The sequence below is a fragment of the Mus caroli genome, unplaced genomic scaffold (assembly GCF_978045245.1).
Source record: "Mus caroli unplaced genomic scaffold, Mus_caroli_1 scaffold_5, whole genome shotgun sequence".
NCBI lineage: Eukaryota > Metazoa > Chordata > Mammalia > Rodentia > Muridae > Mus > Mus caroli.
This window is the reverse complement of record NW_028227260.1, coordinates 30,067,320-30,093,294: the sequence shown is the minus strand read 5'-3', so window position 1 is coordinate 30,093,294 and position 25,975 is coordinate 30,067,320. Positions and strand designations below refer to the sequence as shown.

Sequence of the window (25,975 nt, the reverse complement as noted above, 5' to 3'; positions counted from 1 at the left end):
AATAATAATAATAATAATAATAATAAGGCTCTAGTTAGACATAGGATAGATCAGAATCTCATAGTCAACAGTTGAGTGACATGAAAGAATCAAACCCTGTGTAGAAATATAGGAACACATGCAGAAACATGGAACCAGATGAAACGTAAATGGAAAGTGAATCATATGCCAAAAATGGAAGGAAAAAAAAAAACCAACTTTAAGCAGGAGGAGGGGAGAAGACTGACAGCTGAAGAACAAAACCTAGAATAAAGGGGTCACAAACATGTCGAAATTAGGAACAAGACAAAATACAAAGTCAGAAAAAGCAGGAGAGAAACCAGCGAGAAACTTGAAAAAAAAAATCTAGATCAAAGGAGAACCAGTGAATGACCTGCATGCGATACTTGATGGAGGCAATCCCCAAGGACGAAGCATGAACTTTTCTTAAGTTCCACTTTCACTGCAGTAACAGCACCACGCAAAGTCTGCATGAAATTTTCCTAAAACTCACTATCCCTTTGGGCTGAAGGAACCTTTTGGTAATACTGCATCCCTTGTATTAGCCCTTGTGAGGGAGAAATGAGCAACACACAGAAGGCTGTGTCCAATCACAAAGGATTCTCGGGGTTAGTATCAATAATACTGGGAGCTTGCAGATAGGATCCCAAGTTGTGTTCTGGATAGCCAGATAGCACCATTTTCTTCTTGAAAACACTAGTAATTATATATCCAAGAAAGGAAAGTAAAATGATTCCTAGGGAAAGAGGAGATCTTGTCCAGAGGAGATCTTCTAATACAGTAACTTGAATTTCTGACCTGGACAGATAAACACAGACAGAGACCTAAGAGGAATGATAAATCTCATGGCTGAAAGTGAAGCTTGGCAGGTTTTGTTTGTTTGTTTGTTTGTTTGTTTTTGTCAACTTAAAACTAAACAGAGATATCTGGGAAGAGGAAGCCACAACTGAGGGACTGCCTCCATCAGGATGGCCTGCAACTATGTGTGCGTCAGCATTTTCATTATTGGTAATTGATGAAGGAGAGCCTAGCACAGAGTGGGAAGTGCCACCCCTCCGCAGGTGGGTCTCAACAGGAGCCTGAGAGCAACTGAGTAAGCAGTGGTTCTGCTTCAGTTCCTGCTTCCAGGTTCCTGCCTTGAGCTCCTGTAAGCAAAGCTTTTCCTTCCCCAACTTGCTATGGGTCTGTGTTTTGTCACAGTGATACAGAAAGCAAACTAGAACAGATAAAATGGTCTCCTTCTTACAGAAAGCAGATAACCTAACATATGTTTTATATGTATGGGATTAAGTCTGGAAGAAAAAAAACAAGCCAAAATTGTCTTCCTGAGGATATGTTATATGTGTATATGCGTGCATGTGTACATATATATATGATTTTTATAATAAAAAAGCAACCATCTTCAGCATTTGCCAAAACATGAGTAACTAGAAAAAGCAAAATATCTGATGAATGATACCTTACAGAAGTAATAGCTGCCAACCGAAATGGAAAAGAATCTTGAATATTATTATAATGGGAGGATTACTTTTTCATAACTTTTTGTACAATATTTTTAATTAATTTCCCACACTTTTTAAAGACATAAACTAGTTCTGGCATATTTGAATAACAGTAGTACTACAGTTAGTACCAAAAGAAGTAATGAATTTCAGACTTTCTTTCTTCTTCTTCTTCTTTCTTCCTCCTCCTCCTCCTTCTTCGGTTTTTGAGACAAGGTTTCTCTGTGTAGCCCTGGCTGTCCTGGAACTCACTCTGTAGACCAGGCTGGCCTCGAACTCAGAAATCCGCCTGCCTCTGCCTCCCGAGTGCTGGGATTAAAGGGGTGCGCCACTACTGCCTTGCGAATTTCAGACTTCTAATAGACAAAAATCAGCTGAGCATGTGCATAACAATACACTATAGGAAGATTCTAACATTTATTATGCTTTTGAATTTGTCACAAACACAATAAGGATTTCTTCTATTCAGGTGTACTTGGAGAGCTTCCTTTCTTATTCTTTATAGTTATCTTAAAACACCACAGTGTTAGTGAAATAGATGCTAAAATGTGTCATTATAAGCTATATTTACTGTGCTGGTGTGAATGAGATTAGCCTCTATAGGCTCCTATATGATTGACTACTTGATTCTTGGTTGGTGGAATAGTTTGAAAAGAATTAAGAGGTGTGGCCTAGTTGGAGAGGTGTGTCACTGTGGTGGGCTTTGGGGTTTTCAAAAGGCCATATGATTCTCAGTTGGTGTTCTCTCTGCCTTGTGGCTGTAAATCATTTGTAAGCTCCCAGCCACTGTGCCAGTGTCATGACTGCCTGCCTGCTGCCATGTTCCCTGCCACCATGCTCATGGACTCTAGGTCTCTGAAAATCCAAGTAAACCCTAATAGACTCTCTGTTTGATTTGTTTTCTCTTTTGCTAAATACTGTGTGTGTGTGTGTTTATGTGTGTGTGCTATTTGAGACTCTTTCTTTTCTATAAGCTGCCTTGGAAATAGTTTCTTACCACAGCAATTTAAAGGTAATTAAGATATTGATAATAATAATAATAATAATAATAATAAACATCATATAGCCATAATAATGAGCTTTATGCAAAGCTACTACTGATCTCAACAGTGGTCGATGAATTCAAACATAGTGATTATTTATAAGATACAGGGAACCTATAGCTTTTCTTGGTATAGTGAGTTAAGTGGACTCATGGAAAATAACAGTAATTTCTTTAAAATGAGTAGAACTTACATGAGAGTTCCTGAGAAGCCATGGAGGCAGGAACATACGGCATTGAAGGAAACATCTTAGTCCTCAAAGTCTCAGTGGTATCCACAGAGTAGATCCTGAAGTAGACCTAAAAGTCAGAGTAACAAGTAAAATATAACTCTCCAAAAGCAAAACACCAGTACAAGAGTCAGTGACATGGGGGGAAGAAAAACAGAGAATGGAAAAAGCAAGAACTACAAATGAAACGTCTTAAAGGAAAAAAAAAATTAGTAAAAGCCTTATTTGGGTTTTTTTGGGGGGGGGTTAATTTTTTTATTAGATATTTTCTTCATTTACATTTCAGATGTTATCCCCCTTTGCCAGTTTCCTCCCCGAAAGTTCCCTATGCCCTCCCCCCCACCCCCCGCCATGCTCCCCAACCCACCCACTCCTGCTTCCTGGTACTGGCAAGAGCCTTATTTTGAAAATGCTCCTCAGTGCTGCCTGCTATGAGCCTTCTATGAGAAGCAAGCCCTCCCTGAAAGTTCAGTGTAAGAACTTCTGTGAAATGGTTTGAAGCTGGTGAGTGTGGCTTTTAAAAATTGTAAACTGCTGGAAATTGCCCTAAGCGTATACAGTGAGTGAGGAAATACTTCTTCAGGAACATCTACTAAGTCCAGGGATCTCACAGTGATGCTCTGCATATGGCATATGAGCCAGAACTCACTGCCCTTCCTCCCATCCCCTTGCTTGACTGTGTACAAGTAACACCCCAGATAAGAGTGGCTTAGGAGACTGGATGCCCTCTGGCTCCGACTATGTCAGGGACACCGACTTTCCATGAGAAAGCCAGCAGCCAGCATTCTCACCACCTCCAACAGTGATGGGAAGGGCAGAATTCCTGGCGAGGACAGCCAAAGCTTTGGGAGCGTGTTTCTTTTAGCCATTTCCCATTCCTAGGCTAGAAACTCCAGGATACAGAGGGTTGAGAATAGTAGGGATCCAGTCATCACACTCTGATTCCCTTGTCTAAACTTCTTTGCAGGTTTAAGTTTCCCCAAGTGAAAAGGCGATCAAGATCAACAGGCTGTTACTACTGCCCAGCACCTAAAGTCCCCAATCAATGAAAGATTTTTGCCCCAGAGCTAACAGCTGCTCCTAAGAACAGAGAGCTCCCCAACTGTCCCACAAAGAATGCCTTTATGTAAAACAGATCGTGAAGTAGTTCCGGTTGAAGGATTCCCTTTTATAAGATGAAGATTGGGTGGTAAGCAATTAAAAGGTGTCAGGTAGCTTTATGATAACAAGAAGTTGTCTCACTCCTTCGGTCTACCAGAGATAATAAGGAAGAATTAAGCACTGATCTAGCTATAGCATGAACAAATCTTGGGACTAGTAAGCTAAATGAAGAAAATAGACATAGAAGGCAATGTGTTCTATAATTTCAATCATATGAATTATCCAGAATAGGCAAAGCCATTGACAGAAAGTGTGTTAGTGGTTGGCAGGAGCTGCAGGGTGGAAGGGGTTGGGGTTAATGGAGGGTGACCACTAACTGGGCCCAGGGTTTCTTTTAGGGGGAATGAAAATGTCCTCAAGTTACATGCTGGTGACGGTTGTATACTCTGTGGCTATAATAAAAACCACTGAATTGAACAATTTCAAAAGAGTGAATTGCAAGATGTGAATTATATGTCAATTATACTGTTATTAAAAAACACATTATCATCTCAGGAGAAGGAAAAAACAGCATTTGACAAAAATGCAGTGCCCTTTCATGATAAAAACACTTAACGAACCAGAAAGAGAAGAGAACATCCTCAGCTCTTACTAATGATTTTTAATAACATGAAATAGCAAGGCTATTTATTCTGTTATATGTTTGTTGTAAATACTCTCCTACCCCAGTTTGTCAATGACTTTTAATTTTCTTACTACGTTAATAAGTGGCCAAATCGTTGTGTCATTTTTTTCCCTTCATGGTCTAATCTAGGACTCATACCATATTTTAAAAGGCCTTCCCTTTTAAACACGAGAAAGTGATCAATCTAATTTTTAAGAGAAAAGTACAAACTGTACCTACGTTGAGAGAAATTTCACATAGCAGATGACAAGAACTCAAAAACTACTAACACATTCTATTAAGGACATCAAGAAAACAAAACAAAACAAAACAAAACAAAACAAAACCAACCAGCTTCATGGATTCCTAATCCATGAAGTAGCATGGCTTCTGTGGAAGACAGGTGGTCAACGTTTTAAATATGACAAAGGTATCTACCATCTGAGATGCAAATACTTGCGGAGATGTAGCCACAAAGAATGCACTTTATGGCACAGAACTATATACCTAGAAGTGGACAACTGCATACTTAAAGTGACAAAGAGTTTGTTTGTTTTGTTTGTTTGTTTGTTTAGGTTTTGTTCTTGTTTTGGTTATTTTTGTTCTTTCAGAGCCAGAATTTCTCTGTGGAGCCTTGTCTGTCCTGGAACTCACCCTGTAGACTAGGCTTGTCTCAAACTCAGAGATCCACCTGTCCCTACCTCCTGAGATTAAAGGCGTGTGCTATCACTGCCCATGCTAATTTTTTAATGTATAGTTTACCACGGTAAATATGTAAGATGTTCTTGTGTCCTTGTGAAATACCACATAAAATGATATCTAAGGCTGGAGAGGTGGTTAAGCTGGAGAAGATGTTAGGCACCAACCATAAACACCTGAGTTCCATATCCAGGATCCACATGGTGGGGTGGGGCATTTGGTAGGACAGAATGTCCACTTATCTTTACACAGGTATTATGATGTGCACATATACACACAAATAAATAAATGCAACAAAATGGTATCCACTACATTACTGTTAGTATCCGCAAAAAGAGGAAGCTAATATATCAAATGCCAAGGGGGTAGATATACAAATTATAGTACATCCAGAATATGGAATACTATGATAATATGAGAAATATACTAAAGAATTTCTCAATAATGCAAAAGATTTCAAATAAGTGTAGTATCAAACTTACAAGTTGAAAAAGCAAGATACACACTGGTATCTAGACTATATTATCTATGTCTAAAAAAGATGGAAGTTTGGGACCCCTGGGATGGCTCAGTGTCACAAGACAATGCAAGCCTGACAACCTGAGCTCTGTCCCTGGAGTCCACTCAAAGGCAGAAAGAGATAACTGATCCAAGAAAAGTTGCCCTCTGAACTTTATATGTAAGCCATGACTTGTGTGACAAGCCCATCTCTGTCTATCTACCTATTTCTCTCCCCCTTCTCTCTCTCTCTCTCTCTCTCTCTCTCTCTCTCTCTCTCTCTCACACACACACACACACACACACACACACACACATGCACACATATGAATAATAACTACAATAATCATAATTTGTAAAGGTGGGAGGCTAAGAACAAAGATTTTGTCACTGAAAAGGCTCTGGAAGGAGGAACACAGTGACAGTGGTTAGCAGCTGGGTATGGAAAACAGAGAGGGGTGCAGTGCATGGAAGCATAGTATATCTATTTATAGAATTTATAGTTTTATTTTGAGACCATTAGCCTATATTATTTACGAATTAGAAATAAGTACATGTTCTTGTAGCCAGTGTGGGAAACATTACTTTCACAGTTTCATATTCACCTACGCCTTTAAAATATTTATACACTCTATTTTCCACCTGTAATTCATGCAATATTTCTTATGATTAATATTCTAGGCAAACAACACTTACCCAGCTATTACAATTCATTTATTTATTATTTTAGCCTCCCCCCTTACGGATTTGAAATGTCAGCTTCGTACGCACGGGTTTGTTTCTCTGCCTTAAAATATTTCACTGATTATTACTTCCTGGGCCAGTTATAGGATAGAATCTCACTGATTATAGCCCTCAAATTATTAATTTTTATATTACCTAACATGTTAAGCTTATGCATTTTGATAATAGTTTTCCCAAAGCATCCCATCCTTACCTGCCTAACCCATCAGGGATGGCCCGTCGCATGCATTTATTCCTCCACTTGAATTTTAGAATCCTCTCAAGTTCTTTGTTCCTTACCTTCTACCCAAAGGAAGCCATGGTTCAACCAGAAGTGCATTAGATTTACAGATTAATTTGAACATAAATTTTGTTTTGATATTACTAAGTCTCTGAATACACTGGTCCTGTTCATTAGTCAATGTATCTTTTATAGGTTTCAGTAAAAATTTGTGGGTTTTTTTTTTCCATCTAAGGCATGCATATTTTCAAAAGTTTATTCCTAGGTATTTTGTAATTTTGGTTGAAACTGTTAATGGGCCTTTTCTCAGCTGTATTTCCCAACAACTACTGCCTAAACATAGTGAAACTATTGATTTTTTTATATTATTTATTTTGTAAATGGCTGTATTACTGAAATCTCTTCACTAGCTCTAATTAAATTGCTACTTGATTTATGCCCATATTTTTAAAATCCTGATCATTTATCGCCAATACTGGCATAATTTCAGTGCCTGTCCTTAAATCACATACCCGAAGATAGCTAAGGAAGCAAATACCATGTAATATGACTTAGTTTTAAGTTAAATGAATCTTACTCCAGAATAGAAAAGGATCTAAGAAACAAAACCTTCTTTTCCTTAATCATAAATAGGATTTCTTCACTTGGCACTATTGATATTTTGCATCTGATTATATTTTGTCAAGGAAGGACATTAAACGAGCTCTACTCAATACATGCCACTCCAAGGACTTTATGTCCTACTACAGCCCTACTTACACATCCATGTTTACTGCTGCTCTATTCACAAGATAGGAAACTGAATATACATATCCATTGTCTTGGTTAAGGTTTCTATTGCTGTGAAGACACACCACAACCATGGCAACTCTTATAAATAAAGACATTTAATTGGGGCTGGCTTTCAATTCTGAGGTTTAGTCTATTGTCATGGTGGGAATCATGGTGGCATGCAGGCAGATATGGTGCTGTAGAAGAAGCCAAGAGCTCTATATCTGCATCAGCAGGCAGCAAAAAGAGAGAATGATTCTGGGCCTGGCTTGAGCATCTGAAGCCTTAAAACCAGACCCCAGTGACACACTTCCTCCCACAAGGCCACACCTCCTAATAGTGCTGCTCTCTCTGAGAATATGGGGGGCCATTTTCATTCAAAGTACCACATCAATCAACTGACAAATGGATAAGGAAAATGCAGTATACACAATGGAATATGAGTTAGATATAAAAAATATTAAAAGTATGAAACTTACAGAGAAATGGATAGTACTGGATAAGATATATATATATATATATATATATATATATATATATATATATATATCCAGACATGAGAGAGAGAGAGAGAGAGAGAGAGAGAGAGAGAGAGAGAAAAGTTGAGAAGGGGGGTCCTGTTGGAGGGGTCCAGGGAAATGTGGAGGGGAGAAATGTAAGTGGCTATGCTCAAAATACATTGTATATGTAGACAAAATTCTTTTAAATATATTATATATATATATGTATATATATATATATATATATATATATATATATATATAATTTTTAAAAGCCTCTGCATCAAATGAAAAATGTGGCCAACCCTCATAGCCTAGGAGACAACAGTCCCTAGGGGAGGGAATACTGTTGTTTAGCTAAATTGACATAGCATCACACTGCCTTCTAAATATCTGTTTATACCCATAGACAAACGTTACTCTCAGCCTTAGTCAGCCAAGCCTCTTTTTCTGGTGAACATCAGAGGCTTTGTTCACCAGAAACAAAGTGAACAAAGCTTCATCATGGCTGCACATGAATGCTCAACCTGAAACCAGATAGTAAAGCTCAGAAGTAGAGACAGAATAAAAAAAAAAGAGTAAGAGCCAGAAAACAGAGAAAATGTTGCTAAATGTTATCTTCTATGCAAGACACAGCCATTGCAATCATGAGTGCCCAACAGGTGTGGATCTGTGCACTGGATCTACACAAGAATGGACCCATGACATGTCAGGAAGGATGGAGGAGGCACTCAAGAGACCTTAACCCTTATTGCACAGCTATCTGTTCCTGGGAGATCCAGGGAGGGAGGGGATAGTCACCGTATTTAGTTGTGTACCCACTGGTAACCCCAGCAGGTTCCAGTTAACAGTTCTAATCCCACACAGATAATCCTGATGATAGCAAATGGATCACAGACCAAATTAAAAGCCATGAATCTGAAAAGGAGACTGGTAGCTGGGAGGAAGGGTTGGTTGTAACAGGAAGGAGATAAGAAAGGCTAGGGAGAAAGTAATCAGAAGTGATAGAGGTATGAAATTATCAAAGTACAAGTTAAGTCAGGGAGGGTTGGTACCCATGTGGGACTTTCCTTCTCAGAGGAGAAGGGGAAGAGGCAGTGGGGGAAGGAGGTGTGAGGATGGGACTTAGAGGAGATAACTGAAGCAAGGGCTGCTGCAATTGGGATGTAAAGTGAATAAGTAAATAAAGGGGGGGGAGCAACTGCCTAAAGATGCTGTCATTTTCAGATAAGCTGTTAATAAATTAACTCATGTTTTGTTTCATGTTTAAAACAAAAGTAATATAGGAAAGCAAAAATCAATTTTTAAAACACCCAAATAGTAAATGGGAAAAGGAGGGGATGGGAAAAAACAGACATGGAAAGCAGAACAAATGAAAAAAGAAAGTGTGCTGGCACACATCTGTGATCCCAGCACTTGGGAGATGGAGGCAGGAAGATCAAGAGTTCAAGGTCAGGCTCAGCCACATCATGAACTCAAGGCCAGCCTTGGATACATGAGACTATTTAAAAAAAAAAAAAGAAAAGAAAGGAAAGAAAAAAATGAATATAAAACAAAATCACAGAGAACAAAATAAAAGAAAAAGAAAGAAACGACAAGGCAGGTACGGTAGCACACAGCTTTCATCCTAGCACGGAAGCAGAATTATGAATTCCACTTCAGCCTGGCCTACAAATCAAGGTCCTACTTCAAAAGCAAATAATAAAAAAATATGGAAATGTCAGATTTCAACCCTAGTAGAACAATAATTACAGAACATGTTAAGTGATCTGTGTATACCAATCAAAAGGGAGCCCGATAGAGGGATTTAAAAGCCATGAAGGACCATGTCTATAGTGTATAAGAAATTCATTTCAAAAACAATTACAATGGCAGGCTAAGAATAAAGAGATGAAAAGATGTGTCCCATGCTACATTAATCAACAGACAGAAAGATTCAGTGTATTATTACTAGATAAGTAGACTTCAGATTAAATGAAATTACCAGAGAAAGAATGGAAGGTTACACAATAATTAAGGGTCAATCCTGTGTGGCATCTAGCAGTTCTGTCAATGCACCGAATAATGGAGCTTCAAAACACAAAAGGTAGACATGGAAAATGCAGCAGGAGAAAATGTCTATCTATGTGCAGATTTCAGCACCTCCCTCTTACCAGCTCATAGAACTAGTCAGAGTGTTAGCAAAGATACAAAAGAATTAAAAAAAAATCATTAACCACCAATTTGCAAGTGATGTTTGTAAAACAAAACAAAGCAAAAAAAAAAAAACCACAAAAAACAAAAAACTTTGCCCCAAAATGGTACACATTCTTTTAAATTGTCAAGGTGAAAACAACACACACACAGAGAGAGAGAGAGAGAGAGACAGAGAGACAGAGAGACAGAGACAGAGACACAGAGAGAGACAGAGACAGAGACACAGAGAGAGACAGAAAGAGAGACACAGAGAGAGACAGAGAGAGGCAGAGAGAGACAGAGAGAGAGACAGAGAGAGAGACAGAGAGAGAGTTGTCCAACGGCAATCCAGTCAAACTAGGCATATAGGTCAGGAAACTAGAAAGGAAACCATAAAAGGAGAAAAGAGATTTTATTGGGGAGGAAGAGGTTAGAGGAACAGATATAACAGGAAAGCAGAGAGGGGGGCCTTTGGGAGGAGGAAGTGGACCATCAGGAGGGGGCAGGAGGGCAGAAGAGGACAGGGGAAGAGGAGGATTAACAAGAACAAAGTATGTTTGGAAAACGCTATAATGAAACTCAGTACTTTGCATGCTAATTCTAAAAAAAAACAATAAAACTTAAAACTGAAAGTAATCAATAACAAAAAGATAACGAAATTTCCCAAACACTTGGGAACCAAGCACACTTTAAATAATTGGTGGTTCCGGGAGGAAGAAATTTAAAAATGTGCTGAATTGAATGAAAATTAAAATACATCCTATGAAAATTCAGGGGAAACAAAGCAACCTGGCAGACAAATTTGCAGTGTAAAATGTGGACATTAAAAGACAAGAAAAGCATAATCAATAATATAAGTTTCCAACTCAAGAAATGTCAAAACAAACCCAAGGCAAGCAGAAGAAAACACAGGGCAGAAATCAATGACGTTAAACACAAAAGGGACAGGAAAAGAAAACCAGTGCTATAAAGTTCTGATTTGTTAAAATACATCAATAAAATCTAAAGCAGAAGGGGTCACCTCAGTGGGTCCCAGTGCTGGTTACGTTACATAGGCCTAATGACCTGAATGTCCATCTCCAGACACCAAGTAAGAGACAACTGCATGGTGAGCCTCTAAGTGAGACGACACAGGGAGAATTGATCAGAAGCTTGCAGGCCAGCTAGAAATAGCATATGCAGCACTGCCTCTAAGCAGGGTGGAAGGAAACACACTTGAAGTTGTACTGTGACTTCTACACACACTGGACCACACGTAGACTGTCACAGACAAACGTGTGCACACGCACATCATACACCTACATGCACACACTCACAGATGCACGCAGTGTATGTGCATACATAAGCAAGCAAACAAACAAACAAATAAATAATAAAAATTAAAAATCCCATTGAAGAGCAGCACTTCTGTCTTTTGTAAAATCGCATTATGCTAACAGCCAAGCTCCTATACAAAAGTATCCATGTAACAATACATTGTTTTTGTTTTTGTTTTTCTGGCTGAAGAAAGGCATCCATAGACAAGATATATAGATGAGACATTAGCATTGGAGAAGATATTCAACATCATTAGCCATCAGGGAAATTGCAAATTAAAGGCACAATCTGGTATCATTATCTGCAAGGGAATAAAATTTAAAAAGAAAGATAACACCAAATTATAGTGACAATGCAGAGAAACTGGATCACGCACATATTGTTGGTGAGTATGCAAAATGGCATGGCCAACCTGAAATAGTTTGGCAGTTTCTTATAAAACCACATGACCCAGCAATTACATTGCTGGGCATTTGTCCCAAAGAAATGAAGGTTTATGTTTGAAAAATGTACTAAAGTATTCATAGAAGCTTTATTTGTAATAGCAAAAGGGGGATTTTATCATTTGAATGCTCCTGATACAAACCAAGTGGTGGCCCCTTCACTATATCATTACATTTGTCCTTATGAATGGCTTAATGCTATTTTTTTCTAAGAAAGTGTCCATTAAGACAAAATGAGCTTTATGCTCTTCTGTCTGTCTCATGTCCAGTACTGTGACTTTTGCTCTGGGATGTCACAGCATGAAAGTCTTTGTCAGATACAGGGCCGCAGTCTTCTCCATTTTCATAATTGAAGGGAAAGCATTCACTGTGAGTTACCCAGTCTCAAATACTGTGTAACAATGAGCAAATAGTTAAATTGCAATGCATTCCCATGATGGAATAGTATGCAGCAAAAAACAAACAAAAAAACAAGATAAAGAACCAAAGATTTGATGTACAGAACAAACAGGGAATTATTCTAGTAAGCAAAGTAAGTTACTCCCGAAGGATGATATACTATGTAGCTTAATGTATATAATTTTGTATACTGCCAAAGATTTAAAACCATAACCATTTTGAAATGACAATCATTAATATAGAACAGGTTGGTGATTATTAGACTTAGTGAGTTGGAGCAGGAAAAAAGTAGATGCCTTTATAAAAAGGCAAACTGGGGAAGATATCCTTGCAGTGAGGGAGGGAGGTATTTACAAAATGACATCTCATGTACATATGTAAGATGCCAGTACTAGACATAGTATTTTGGGAAGAATATACTACAGTGTTTTCATGAGTAGTTTAGAAGCAGGGTGTGTTGACATACGCCTGCAATTCCAACATTCAGGAGGCAACCTAGCTTATACAGTGAGTTTCAAGTCAGCCTAACAAGGGCTATATAACAAGACCCTATCTTAAAAAAAAGTAATTCATAAAATGTTAATTTTGGCAGATCATAAGTCTTACACATAAACTTTCTGAAGTTTATTTATTATTATTATTATTATTATTATTATTATTATTATTTTGGTTTTTTGAGACAGGGTTTCTCTGCATAGCCCTGGCTGTCCTGGAACTCACTCGGTAGACCAGACTGGGCCTCGAACTCAGAAATCCGCCTGCCTCTGCCTCCTAAGTGCTGGGATTATAGGTGTGTGCCACCACCACCCAGCTTGAAGTTTATTTTTAAAAAGCAAGTTTTAGTTTTAGAAAGAAAATCACAGACCACAAGAAGCATCCCCTTGATAGACTTTCTTGTGTATAGTATTTCATGACCTATGACAAAGTGCTCCTGCATTTACAGTAGTCCTAAGAAAAGGTGACTTTACTATAAGAGGATCAAGGAGAATTGCAGGGAGCATACCCCTGCTTCCAGCAGGCATCAGGTAACTATTAAGCGATATAAATCCAACCACATTTGCCTAGAAGACACTAAATGAGTGTCTCCCCCAAACTCACTCAGGCAGAGAGGCTCATGCCTTCAAAAAGCCTGAGGCAAATGAATTAGCACAATCCCAGGCCAGCCAGAGACACAACATGAGATGCTGCCTCAAAAAAAAAAAAAAAAAGTCATTAATTCTGAAATTCAAGAGGGAAGATCTGCACAAACAGGGTCATTATAATGATGATAAGGCTTTCTCTCTAGAGAGATGCTGAGTAAGTAGCTTCATTGCAGCAAGATCTATGCTTAACACTCAGAACACTTTGGCTCACAATAAATCCAGGGGTCCTGCAGCACAGAATTCAAAGCATCCCATGCCCCCTATGTGAGAGAATGTCAGTTTCTAAGACTGTCTTGGAAGTGAGTGGCACAATTCCAAATATCCCTCCATCTACTCTCTAACCTTACACCTGCTTTCTAAAGATGAACCGGACACAGCCATGAGAAGAACCACAAGCTGTTTTGTTCTCACCCAAAGGACATGCAGTTTCTACTAAGGCAGGGCATGAGAGTGCTCGTGGCACAATCCTGCTGTCTATGTAGCTGGGTACAGGATGGTGGAAAATGGCTGGGACAGTATCTCAAAATGAGAACCAGCTGTAGTAAAAGGAAAGCCACCCTGTAGGTGAAGGGAGGAATGTTGTCCCTGCGGAGCTGCAAGTGAAACTATGGAGAGCAGAGCAGCTCCTCCAAATTCAACCTGCTAGTGACTCCAGACCCTAAGAGGAGAAAAAGAGTGACTGGGAAAAAGAATTACAGGCCGCAATGAGACTTCATAGTGAGTGAATCACCTCCTCGTGATTGAGACACAGAAAGAGACACCCAGAGAGACAGAGAACCAGAGACAGAGACACAGAAAGAAACATTCAGGGTCCCAGGCAATTTGCTCATGCTCTCACTCAGCAGCAAGGTCTTCACTTCCTAAATTACATGTTTTTAAAGGTCCCAAAGACTAATGAATATAAAGTCAAGTCACAGAACATCCAAGTTAACAGTCTTTCGCCCGTAAAATGAGAGAATACTCTTCCAATGGAAGTGAGACAATACAGTAATCAGAAGAAAGTATAAAAATGTGTTGATTACAAAGAGCCCGAGTAAGAGAGTGTCCATAGAAGGAAGGAATGTGAAAAAAACACGGAAGGCATTCAAGAAATGGACGCTAGACTGTTTGCTCAAGAGATCTAGCCTAACATTGCACAACACCCTAGGCTTGATCCCCAGCAGTAAAAACATTTCAAAGGATAGATTTAAATAATAACTACACATGACTGAAGAGAAGATGAAGTCACTGAACTGGACAAGAAAAATAGCAAAAGACTGTCAGATTACAGGGTGATAGGAAATGAGAGAGAAATGAAAAGATCGGGGAAAAGGGCTACACACACTTACGTCAAGGAGTCACACAGGAAATATCGAAGGAATAAAACAGAATGGCTAAGACAATATTCATGGCATTAATAAACGTGTCAAGGAGAAGTAAAGAAAAGTGATTCTTCAGATTCAAATGGCAGCTAAGTATGAGCAAGCAACTTTCTTCCAACACACACACACACACACACACACACACACACTCACATACAGTCACACACACATACACTCTCACACACACACACATACAGTCACACACTCACATACAGTCACACACACACATATACTCACACGCACACATACACACACACACACACACACACACACACATTCATACATGATATCCTGAGATGCTAGAAAATTAAGTACACTCTGAAACTTAATAGAAAAGTGACTTATCTAATTCAGCAACAGCCAGATTGTCACGAGGCGTTTCATTATCAAGAATAAATATTGAAAGACAATACATAAAGTATCTTCAAGTGCTAGGGGAAGGTCATTGTGTGTTTATAATCTTATCTCAGTCAAGTAAGAGTAGGGTGTGCCTAAAAATCTGCTTTTATACAATAGCTATAAAAGGCAGTTTTAAGTAATCAGGTTTAAAAATACTCCATTGAAACTAAGAGTCCCATTATTTTACATGCCACTGAGAAAGGATAAAAAGAAAGAAAGAAAGAAAGGAAAAAAAAAAGCCAAACACCAACCCTTCATACTTTTAGTTAGTTAACTTTTGTACTTTTTCAAAAAGCTCTTTTCAATTTTTTTTATTATTATTAAACGCATAGTCACTAAATAAAAAGTCAGGGGTGGTAGCACATGCCTGTAGTCCCAAAAATCTGGTGTTAGAGTCAGGATTATCTTAAGTTCAACACCAGCCTGGTCTACACAGTGATACCTTGCTTCCAAAGAGCAGAAGAGAAGAAAGAGGAGGAGGGAGAGAATAAGGGAAGTTGGAGAGGGAGAGGAAAAGCGAGGACAGGAGAGGAAAGAAAATGAGAGAAAAGAAAAGTAAAGCCAAAAAGCTTATGAAACCACATAGATGTTAATAATAATAATAATCCTACTTTTATCTCAAATCTCCTGGTACCGTCATAAGCAGCACTGTTGAAAATATTAATTTATGTATATTCTCTCTTCTCGTCCTTCCCCTCTCTATGTCCCTCCAGTCTTCTTCGTCTCTCCCTCTTTCCTCCTTTCTTCTCTCATTTCTCAGCACATCGTGAAATAGGCTGTCACTATGTAGCCCAGGCTGGCTTTGAACTTAAAGTCCTCCTCCCCTGGCTCCATAATATTGGGATTAAAAATGTGGACCACCATGCCTGACTGACGTGCCATTTCTCCTCCTCCTCCTTCTTTACAGAACTTCATGTGTTTTTATTATGCATTGTTGTTACTAAAAGCAAAGTGTATACAAAAGACTTTAGACAGATTTTAAAAAGTCCTTGGTTACAAAAGCCATTCATGCATGTGTACACGCACACAGACACATACATATACACTCATAGTATTTTCCATCATAATAATTATACATGTACACAGTATGCTGTTTAAATTATTTTACATTTTTCCAAAAAGAGAGGCAATTATCAAAAAAAAAAAAGAATGTAAAGGTGAACAAAATAGACATTGCATTTAAAATATTACAAAACTATTCTTTAATCTAGAGAATGGAGTTATTTTGTCCAAATATCAAAGCTAAGGTTTCAGTGTTAGGTCCCTGTTGCTGTTATTCTTTCATTTTTGATAACAGATTAAAAATAAATATTCTTACCAGTAGCAGGCGAGGTCAGACCATTGATCTGAATAAGATGAGTACGTAGACCAGCTGAGCCGAAAAATATAGATGATCATCTAGCCATCAAAACTGAGGCAAAACCCCACCTAGTGCCCCCACTTAAAACCAAAGCTTCCGTATAGAATGAAGTATTAATCAAACTCCATAAAATTGAGTAACTTATATGCATTGTGATTTCTCAAAAAGTTTCTTCATCACGAAGCAGCATTTTTTTAAAAAGGTCTGGAAATCACTTTACTGCACTCTTTAATCAACTTCGCAAATACAAACTAGCATTCCTTTGCCCCCCCCCATTTTATGATACTGATAATTAATCTGTTCAACATATGCTCCACTCCCCACAATCGCTGCTTCCTAGGAGTCAATAAGCCATTCCCAGCATCTCGGAGCTTTTCACCCCAGCTGCCTACCATGCAAACGTTGATCCTAGAGATTTTCACATTGCCTGTGTGCACTAGGAGGATTAGGTATCAAGACTACCACCTGGACAGCAGACAGTCTCAACTCAGTTCCATTTCTGAGGTTAAAATATGAAGCAGTACATACTTCTTAAAACTGAATATTACTAGCATGGGTTTTAGAGGAAGAAAATAGCTCAAAAGAACCACGTTGAAGGGGCTAGTTACCGGATGCTTATTTTAAAGTCATCTATACTTGCTCTGACTTTTAAAATGGATCTCCATTTGGTGATTCCATGTGGAATCAATCAGTCTCTGAGAAGGAGGTACAATGAGCAGAATACGAGCACTTGGTGCTGTATTTAATTTTATATCCCCAAATGTACTTCTCTCCTGGGGCTCAAGTGCTAGGCTGTTATAAATTATATTAGATTTTTATAGCATGTAATTATATGCTTTTATATTTATAGATGCCCTTTTACCGTTGTGAAATACAGCCATCTATGATAAAATTACAAAAGCTGATAGAAAAATCCATCATTGTTCATCGTGACGTTGATCCTGTAGCGGAATTTGGACATATTTTGTGACAAGGTCTCACTCTGCAGCCCGGGCTGCCCTGGGAATTAGTGATGTATTCCCAGGCTGCCCTTGAATTCATGGCAATCCTTCTATCTCGGCCTCGTGAGTGTTGGGATCTAGGATATGAACCACTGTGACTGACTTTTGGAGTACAAATGAACACTTTCAGATTTAGGTGCTGTCATTAGTAGCTGCAATACACAGTGCAAAGGACAAGACAGTGCTCGAGTAGCCATAAAAAGATGGCCTTGCAACCACAGACTTCCTGGTGTTTTTGAAGTAAGTGAAATGTGATTTTATTAAATTATAGCATTTACCTTTAAATTGTTTCTAATTGAGAAATTTGGGATATGAATCTTCTCCAAATCATTACTTTGGAGGTTGAAAATTGACTTTTGTCACTAGAAATCGTGAACCAAAGATTATTTCCCTTTCACCTAATATAGATCTTAAGGATTACTTTGAAACTGACTTTACTCAACTAGTTTCTGATAAGGATATTTTTCAGAGCTACCTTCATTATTAGGATTTATCCAGTCTCTCTATAATCCCATTGTGTTTTGTTTCATTTATGTTTGTAAGACCTATACTGTTGAGGATCTACATTGGAACCTGTGCCTATTAGTCTCTTGGTAACAATTTTCCTCTTTCATCAGTATGAAGTATCTGTATCTTGCTAAATTGCATTAAATCATATGTTATCTGATCTTAGTGTTGCCTTACTATTTTTTTTGGTTGATATTTGTCTAGTACATCTTATTCCAACTCATCACTTTTAGGTGTCATTTTAAGACTTTTGTAAAGATCATAGTTAATTTATTTCAGAGTATTTAGAATGGAGTTAGGGACTGTGCTGGTTAAATAAATAGTAGGAGATTCTCCTCGAAGATCCAAACTTCACTAGCCCTACTTAGTTGTCTAACAGGCACGATTTTCATGAAAAGGGAGAAATGATGTAATTACATTGTATGATTATTTTTTAATTATAAAAATCAATATTAAAATACATCATGACTATCTCTTAATGAGTGAATATAATAACCACTTTACATTTAATGGGACTGACACAAGTGAGCTTTTTCTTCAATAATACTTTCTGTTTCTTGTTTGCTAAGACTTATGTACCTTTTATCCTTTCTGCATATTTGGGTTGGTAGGATTTTCTTTATTAGTTTTTCCAGGTTTAGAAGTTATATATTCCAATTATATTACTTTATTTTAGTTCTCCTAAATTCTTTTAATGGGAAATAGTTCCATTTATGGTTTTCTAGCAAAGCCTGAAAACAATCCAAAGGTCCTACCTCATTTTGATAAATGCTGTCCCTGTGCAGGTCAGTATTCTCTTTAAAAGGGAAAAACCAGGCCTGTGCTCTTTATCTCTGGCCATCAGTGGGAAAACCTGTCTGTCTCCTTGAGTTACCTTTTCCATGCTGCTCGGCTCTCCCCTTTCTGTGCCCACTGGGCCTAGCAACTTTAAAGTAAATTACAGCTTTGCCTGTTGAGCCCAGTTTACAATTCTATCTCGGATGACTCACTCAACAGAAGCACACACATTCAAAGTAATGGTAAACGCCTTCTGCAGAAACCAACTATGCCTGGAGAACTCATCACGGCTCACTTCGGGGGCTATTGGAAACAGGCAGATGTTCTCGGCCTGGCTATACAATCTAAATAAGGCTTCTTAAATTAGCTAACTTACAGGAGGGAAATGAAACAGCTTCACTGAGAGTGACTACCTGCCAGACTCTGCTGGACCCCAAATGTATGGGGGCATCTCTCTCCTCATTTCACTAAAGACTCTGCATACATTACCTTATCTAATTCAATTTAATGTGAAGTGCTATGTGAAAGCTTTCCAAAGACTAATACCGGGTTATCCTGATGTTGTCAGTGAAGGATCAGCAAATCCAGGGTCATTATAGAACACTTTCAGCTGGGCAAGAAATTGAACATAAATTGAATTTCAATTATAAAAATCATCTTATTTATCAGCATGCAAACTAACTTCACTGTAGCTTACCAACTGTCATTTATTGACCTTAGGAACATTTTGGGTAATAGGACCCAGATCTACGATCAATAAATGACGGTAAGACACTTCAGAAAACAACAGTCTGTCACTCAAACTCCTGAGTCTCCTATAAAGAGACACTAATTGTAAAAGAGAAAATGTAAACTATTCCTTTGCCTTAATAACTCCTAGAAGGGAATTCCAATCCCCATTCTAGCCGGGGAAACTCAGACACTGTAACACCACACATAGTGCTTCCCCCAAAGGGAAGCAACTATTAAGTGAAGGAAATGGCCATAATAATTGTATTTTGATAATAACTTGAGCATATAACATTAGGAAGATAAATGTGTGCCTCAAATGGAAGAAAGATGAATTCTAGCCTGGGTACCTATTAGAAGTCATTTTGGCACCAATGTGTAAGGGCTTTTGTCTCTCCAGGTATAAACATTTTGTTTCGGATTATTTGTACCATTATTTCCCTACATTTCTTTGATGATAACTGTTGAGAGGTAACCACCATAGAAACTCAGTCATATAATTTATTAAAAATTGTTCCCACCTTCTTAGAAGCAAATAAGCTATTTTCCTTGGAGATAGCATTTTCTCTAAAATGCCTAGTTACTTGACAACCTTCGAGTTCCATGAATACACTTTTCCTCCTTGGGAACATCATGATGAAAGGGTCTGGCCAGAAAATGCACAAAATGTGACTATCAAGTAATAAAGCCGTTTCTATGAATAGCCACGTCTGATGCAGTGTATGATTCTTTAGCATACCATTCATTAGAAAGGCGGGAAAGGCAAAAGAGGACAGATTTGTAGAAGAAAGCTCTGACTCTACTAATGTAAAGCCTTATAGAAAAAACACTGAAGACGAAAGTCAGCAAACCTACTTCTCAAAGCATACTGAAAACTTTATTTACTACTAATGGCCTGGATGACGACTCTGACTATTCTAGTTACTGAGAGTTTATTTTAAACCCGTCACTAGTAAGCAACGGCTGGAGAAAGGTGGAATTTGTACACACATCTTGAAGGAAATGGGGGAAGAATCGCATGTATAGAGTTGTCATTTTATTCCATGTCAAAGTAAAATAGAGGCTTCTGAAAATAGTGTGCCAGTTCTGAGTTCATATTAAAGATTTGATGGAGCAGAAGGTTCTTATGATCTCTTGCTCACAAAATACATTTGCACTCATTTATACTAGAGTGTCTGAAAGCTCCGAGATCAGAACTAAATTTCAAGAAGTAGAAAACGGAAAACAAAAAACAAAAGCAAAGCAAAACCCTAAAGACCAAGACAAAAGCAGGAGGTGAGAGGGAGCTTGGGGGAGGGGTAGTCGGAGAAGAGAGAGGCTAAAGGGCCTGTGTAGTTTGAACAAATTATAATAGGATGGTCATGGAAAGTGTCACAATGAAAACATAATTTGTATGCTACCTAAAACAATAACAATCATTTTTTTTTTAACCTCAAAGAACACTTGTTCAAAAATTACAAGTGTGATGATGCTAGTGGTGTGTCTCAGTGTCACACTGCTTCTGAGTATGTGTAAGGTCCATCTGCCCACTGAAAACAAACAGGGACAAAATGTGTGATATAGGAAAAGCTTGTAAATTGTTATGTGGCAGATCTCCTCTGTGTGTGTGTGTAAATGACTCTAGCAGTCAGAATATTAGAAAAGGAAAGAACAAGGTACTACATATTAAGGTAAGGTGGGCAAAACTCAAATGAGGGAGGTCTTGGAGGAGGGAGGAACCCAAGAGAGACTTTGCAGAGCAGGAAGACCCAGGGGTGCCCTGCAAAGGGATAAAAGGATTGAAGCGAGTATGTAGAGCATATGAAAGAGGAGGAATTATGAAAGAGTTGGGAAGAGGTGAATAGAATAAAATATTTAACAAAACTGGTAAATAAATCAAATGATAAAACACATTAAAGCAAGAGTGCTTCAAAGATGTCTACATTTAGATAATTGGTCCCAAAAGTTTGGAGACATAAAAAAAGTTAAAAAAAAAAAAAAGGAAGAATGAAATGAAGGTAGAGAGTAGGAGAATAAGAACAGACCAGGGAGGAAGAAAGGGAAAGAAAATGAAAAATGGGAAAGCATCTAGCTTTTTAAAATATTAAAATTTAAAAAAATATCATCTTACATCTGACAAAAACAAATAGATCAGGTTAACAGATTTCTTAAAGTAAAAAAGAATATGTATATGGGTGATTTTGCCTGCCTGTAATATCTGTACCACTTGTGTGCCTGGACCTTGTGGAGGCAAAAAGAGTTCATCTGATCCCCTAGAACTGGAGTTACAGATAGTTGTGAGCAATTACACTAGATGCTGCAACTTGAACTCTGGTCTCTGTAAGAGCAGCCAGTGCTCTTAACTCCTGAGGCACCCTCTAGACACCACACTCATTTTTTAAAAAATACAGAGTTTTATGTCCCCAAGGACATAGTCCTTCAACTAGGTATCCAAGGATAAAGGTGAAGTTCTTATGCCTAATACCTCCCAAGTGCTGAGGTAACACACATGTGCCACCACATCCAATTTTTTTGTTTACTTTATGTATATTGTCTGGCTATGCACTATATGTGTGTAGTTCTCATGGAGTCCAGAACAGAGGGTCAAATACTGTGGAACTAGAATTAGAAAAGACTGTGCACAATCCTGTGCATCCTGTGGGTGCTAGATATAGATCCCCCGGAAGAGCAGCCAGTTCTTTTATCCACTAAGCCATCTCTCCAGCCATCTCTAACATTATATAGGTACTTTTATCCATCATCACACCATTAATAAATAGGAAATTAAAATAAACTTGAGGCTTGTTTTTAATTTTAAAAAAAGGAAGGTTGGAGTTGGAGGGTGATAGGTTTGATCAAAATACAGTGCACAAAATTCCCAAAGAATAAAATTAAACAAAAAAAATGCATTTTGGGACTGGAGAGATGGCTTGATAGTTAAAAGTTTGTGCTGCTCTTAAAGATGCCCTAAGTTTGGATACCAACATCCAAATTAGAAAGCTCACTGTAACTCCAGTTTCAGGGTACCTGAGGCCTTTTGGTCTCCTTGAAAGCATGTTATCCCTTGGTGTCAATCAAATACAAAAAAAAAAATCATCTAAAGAAATGTATAGCCAAACTTTAGCAACTATTAAATCTACAGTGGGTGTACCTGGGTGATGGGATACCATTGACTATTTTTGCTGTTTGAAGTATCTCATAATTTTTATAAGAGGGATTACTTAATGTTCTAGAATATAGAGGGACAAAAAATACAGTCTGTGTGCTCTGAAGAGGAAGGTGTGCTCTAAGATCAATTATAGCCTTTCTTGTAGTCAACTTAATTGGCTACTTGGTAAAAAATTAAATTAAAAATTAATAGACATGTAATCTTTGAAGAAGATATTCATAAAGAAAGCTAATCACTCTGAGTGTTATTAAGGCACTTGAGTCTCCTTGAGACTCCTATGATTCATATATTTTAAAAATCATTTTGAAAATGTCTATTTGGTTTTTAAAAATGCATCCAACCTAACTCCTCTATAAAAAAAAAAAAAGACACCATAGCTAATCACTGCTGCTTGAGCATAATTAAGTAGATGGCCAAATTCAAATGTCCAAGGGGGACAGACACTCCCATGCAAGTCTAGACCTCTGTCCTTCCTTGTTGGCTTCTTCTTAAGTCCAACAAAATGGAAGGATCAAGTTGTATAAATAATCAAGATTTTATACTGTTACTTTGTAACACACATACACAGCAACAACAACAACAAAACAAAACAAAACAAAACAAACAAACAAACAAAAAAAAACCCTGGAAATTCTGTTGCTGGCTTGGTTAGGCTAAATAAGTTAAAACCAAGTCACTGATTAGAATATTGTTAGGTTTTTAAGGCAAAATTTAAAGAATATTAAACACACTAAAAAAAAAATCCCCCAGGACAATACTAAACAAGCAAGCAATCACCAAACTTGTAAACAAGGCTCAAACTCCTGTGTAAAATCTGGAGTTACATGAATAAATGTGGGGAGTAAGAATTATGATACAGGGATAGGAGAAATTTTCATCTTTAATTTCTTTGAATGTCGGTATAATCAATTATTTAACCACGTTTTAAGGTGGTTACATATATCCTAAAAAATTGTCTAAGTGATATCCCGTTTCTGTAGCTAGAAGTCCACAGAAACCTTCAGGTGTATCTTGCTCAATCTTTTATAAAACTCAAATTTCATGACTTTAGAACAGAATTAGAAGTCAAATTCAGCTACCAGTGCTCAGGCTAGGCAGGTAGGAGAAGTACAGAGTGCTTCTCGTCCCCTAGACCTGACCTCCTATTAAAGCGGGCTAGAGGAGACTGTTGGACTTAATCAAGTGAGTCAGAGGGGTCCTAGTCTCTGAGAAGCACTCGGTGACGGTGACGACATCAGGAATCCAGGCAAGTCACTGAGCGCCTCAAGTAACATGTTTCGCAACTTTGAAGTCTGTCTGCAAGTCCTGGGAGTTTATCTTAGATCTGGGAGCCACCATTTTCTCTATCTTCAACCTTCTGGAAAACACGACAGGGAACTGGCCTCCATCTTGCAGGGGCAAACCAAATCTTGAAGAGGCCCATTAGATCCCTAAAATAAATAGCACTTACTTTTCCAAGTGGGAAGAGGGACTGAATACCTTTATAGCTGCCACTGTGCTGCAAACACACAGAACCAATTTCCAGAGTATTCCAGAACAATCTGCACGTTTGATAAGTTCAGTAAAGGCATACAAAAGTCTGAAGCCCAGTGGTGTAAGGCCAGTGTTTTTTCACAATGCAATATGATTTATTAATATATCATGGTCTCTATCTTTAAAAATATAAAGTGTTAGATTGTACTTGCACATAATAATGATTTTAACAAACATGTCAATTATATTGTCTATCTGTGAACTACAGACACAATATAAAGTTGGTTTTGTTTTATTTTTTTAAAGAAAGGGGCTTGCTACTTATTCCAGGCTGGCCTTGAACTTGTGATCCTCCTGCTTCAGTCTAGTGCTCTCAGCAGTATAGATATAATCCCTTATACCCAGTTCTTAAAATGTATTTCCTTCTATGACTCAGCATCAAAAGATTTCCAAAACAGTGGCTGAATATTACAGATGTGGAATTAATGGAGAAAGGGGCACAACAAAGACCAAACAAGGAAACCAACTGGGATACTAAAATATATATAACTCTCTGTAAAAGCATCTAGAGACTTAACAAAATGGAAGGTATTTAATCTGTGATCACCCACAGTAATAAAGGGAATTATGGCATTGCTTATTTGGCTAAAAAGTCAATAATTTAAGTACCCTACTCCCATATTTTTGTTTATTTTGCATAATAGCAAGCAGAATAATACATTACTAAAACTTCATTATCACTTCCCCTTTGCCATATGCGGTGAAGTTGTGAAAAGCACAGTAGCCGAGACAAGGGCAGTAGTTCAGGACCTTCATAATCGAATTCCACTCCCTGGGTAACAAAAAAATATTATTAAAACCATCCTATGTCTCCTAGCTTACACCTGGTATCAGATAGCCAAGTTAATTTTACACCATTTTTTCCCTACCTTCTCCTTTACTTAAAATCAAATCAAGCAATTCGTGGGAAACTCCTCTAATATGAAGATACTTCCCTATCAGCAACTAAGGGTAAGTACACCTAGGCTTCCCTACTCAGGAGCAGGAGAAGCTGGGCACTCTGCCCAAAGACTTTCCTGGAACTTAGGAGGCACGGTGGCCTCCTCCGCAGGAGCATCTTACCGGCTGATCCCTCTGCTTTCCCCTGGGCTCCCCGACAGACCGACAGGCTTTCTCCCCCCCCCCCCCCCCGGGACTCTGGGATGGACCGGCTCTCCGCCTCCCCCACCCTAGGCCTCCCGGACAGACTCTTTTCCCCCACCTCCGGGGGCTCCCGGATAGACCCTCTTTCTCCTTGGCCTCCCAGACGGACCCACTCTCCCCTCGGGCTCCGAGACGGACCCCGGACCTGCTTCTCCTGCTCTCCCCAGGCTCCCGGACGGACCCGCTTTCCCCCTCGGACTCCGGGACTGATCCAGGACCTGCTCTCCCCAGGTCAGACCCCGGACCCGTTTTTCCCCCGGGCTCCGGATCGGACCCCGGACCTGCTCTCCCCGGGCTCCCGGACGGACCCGTTTTCCCTCCGGACTCCGGGACTGATCCAGGACCTGCTCTCCCCAGGTCAGACCCCGGACCCGTTTTTCCCCCGGGCTCCGGATCGGACCCCGGACCTGCTCTCCCCGGGCTCCCGGACCTACCCGATTTCCCCCCAGGCTCCGGGACGGACCCCGGATGCGCTTTCCGCTGGGGTCCTGGACGGACTCCGGGGGCCCGGATGGACCCGCTTTCCCCCCCGGACTCCTGGACGGACCCTGGACCGGCTCTCCGCGAGGT

General features: G+C 38.9%; 1 protein-coding gene across 3 annotated transcripts in view; it reads right to left on the bottom strand.

Moving 5' to 3' along the window:
* Nup62cl (nucleoporin 62 C-terminal like) overlaps positions 1-25,975 on the bottom strand; it is a 62,092-nt gene that overhangs the window by 35,223 nt on the left and 894 nt on the right. For all 3 annotated transcript variants that reach the window (XM_021153755.3, XM_021153758.3, XM_021153756.2), the window contains exon 2: positions 2,739-2,844. In XM_021153755.3, the coding sequence (XP_021009414.1) occupies positions 2,739-2,793 (55 nt within the window). In that variant the 5' untranslated portion in view covers positions 2,794-2,844. The remainder of the gene's footprint in view (positions 1-2,738; positions 2,845-25,975) is intronic.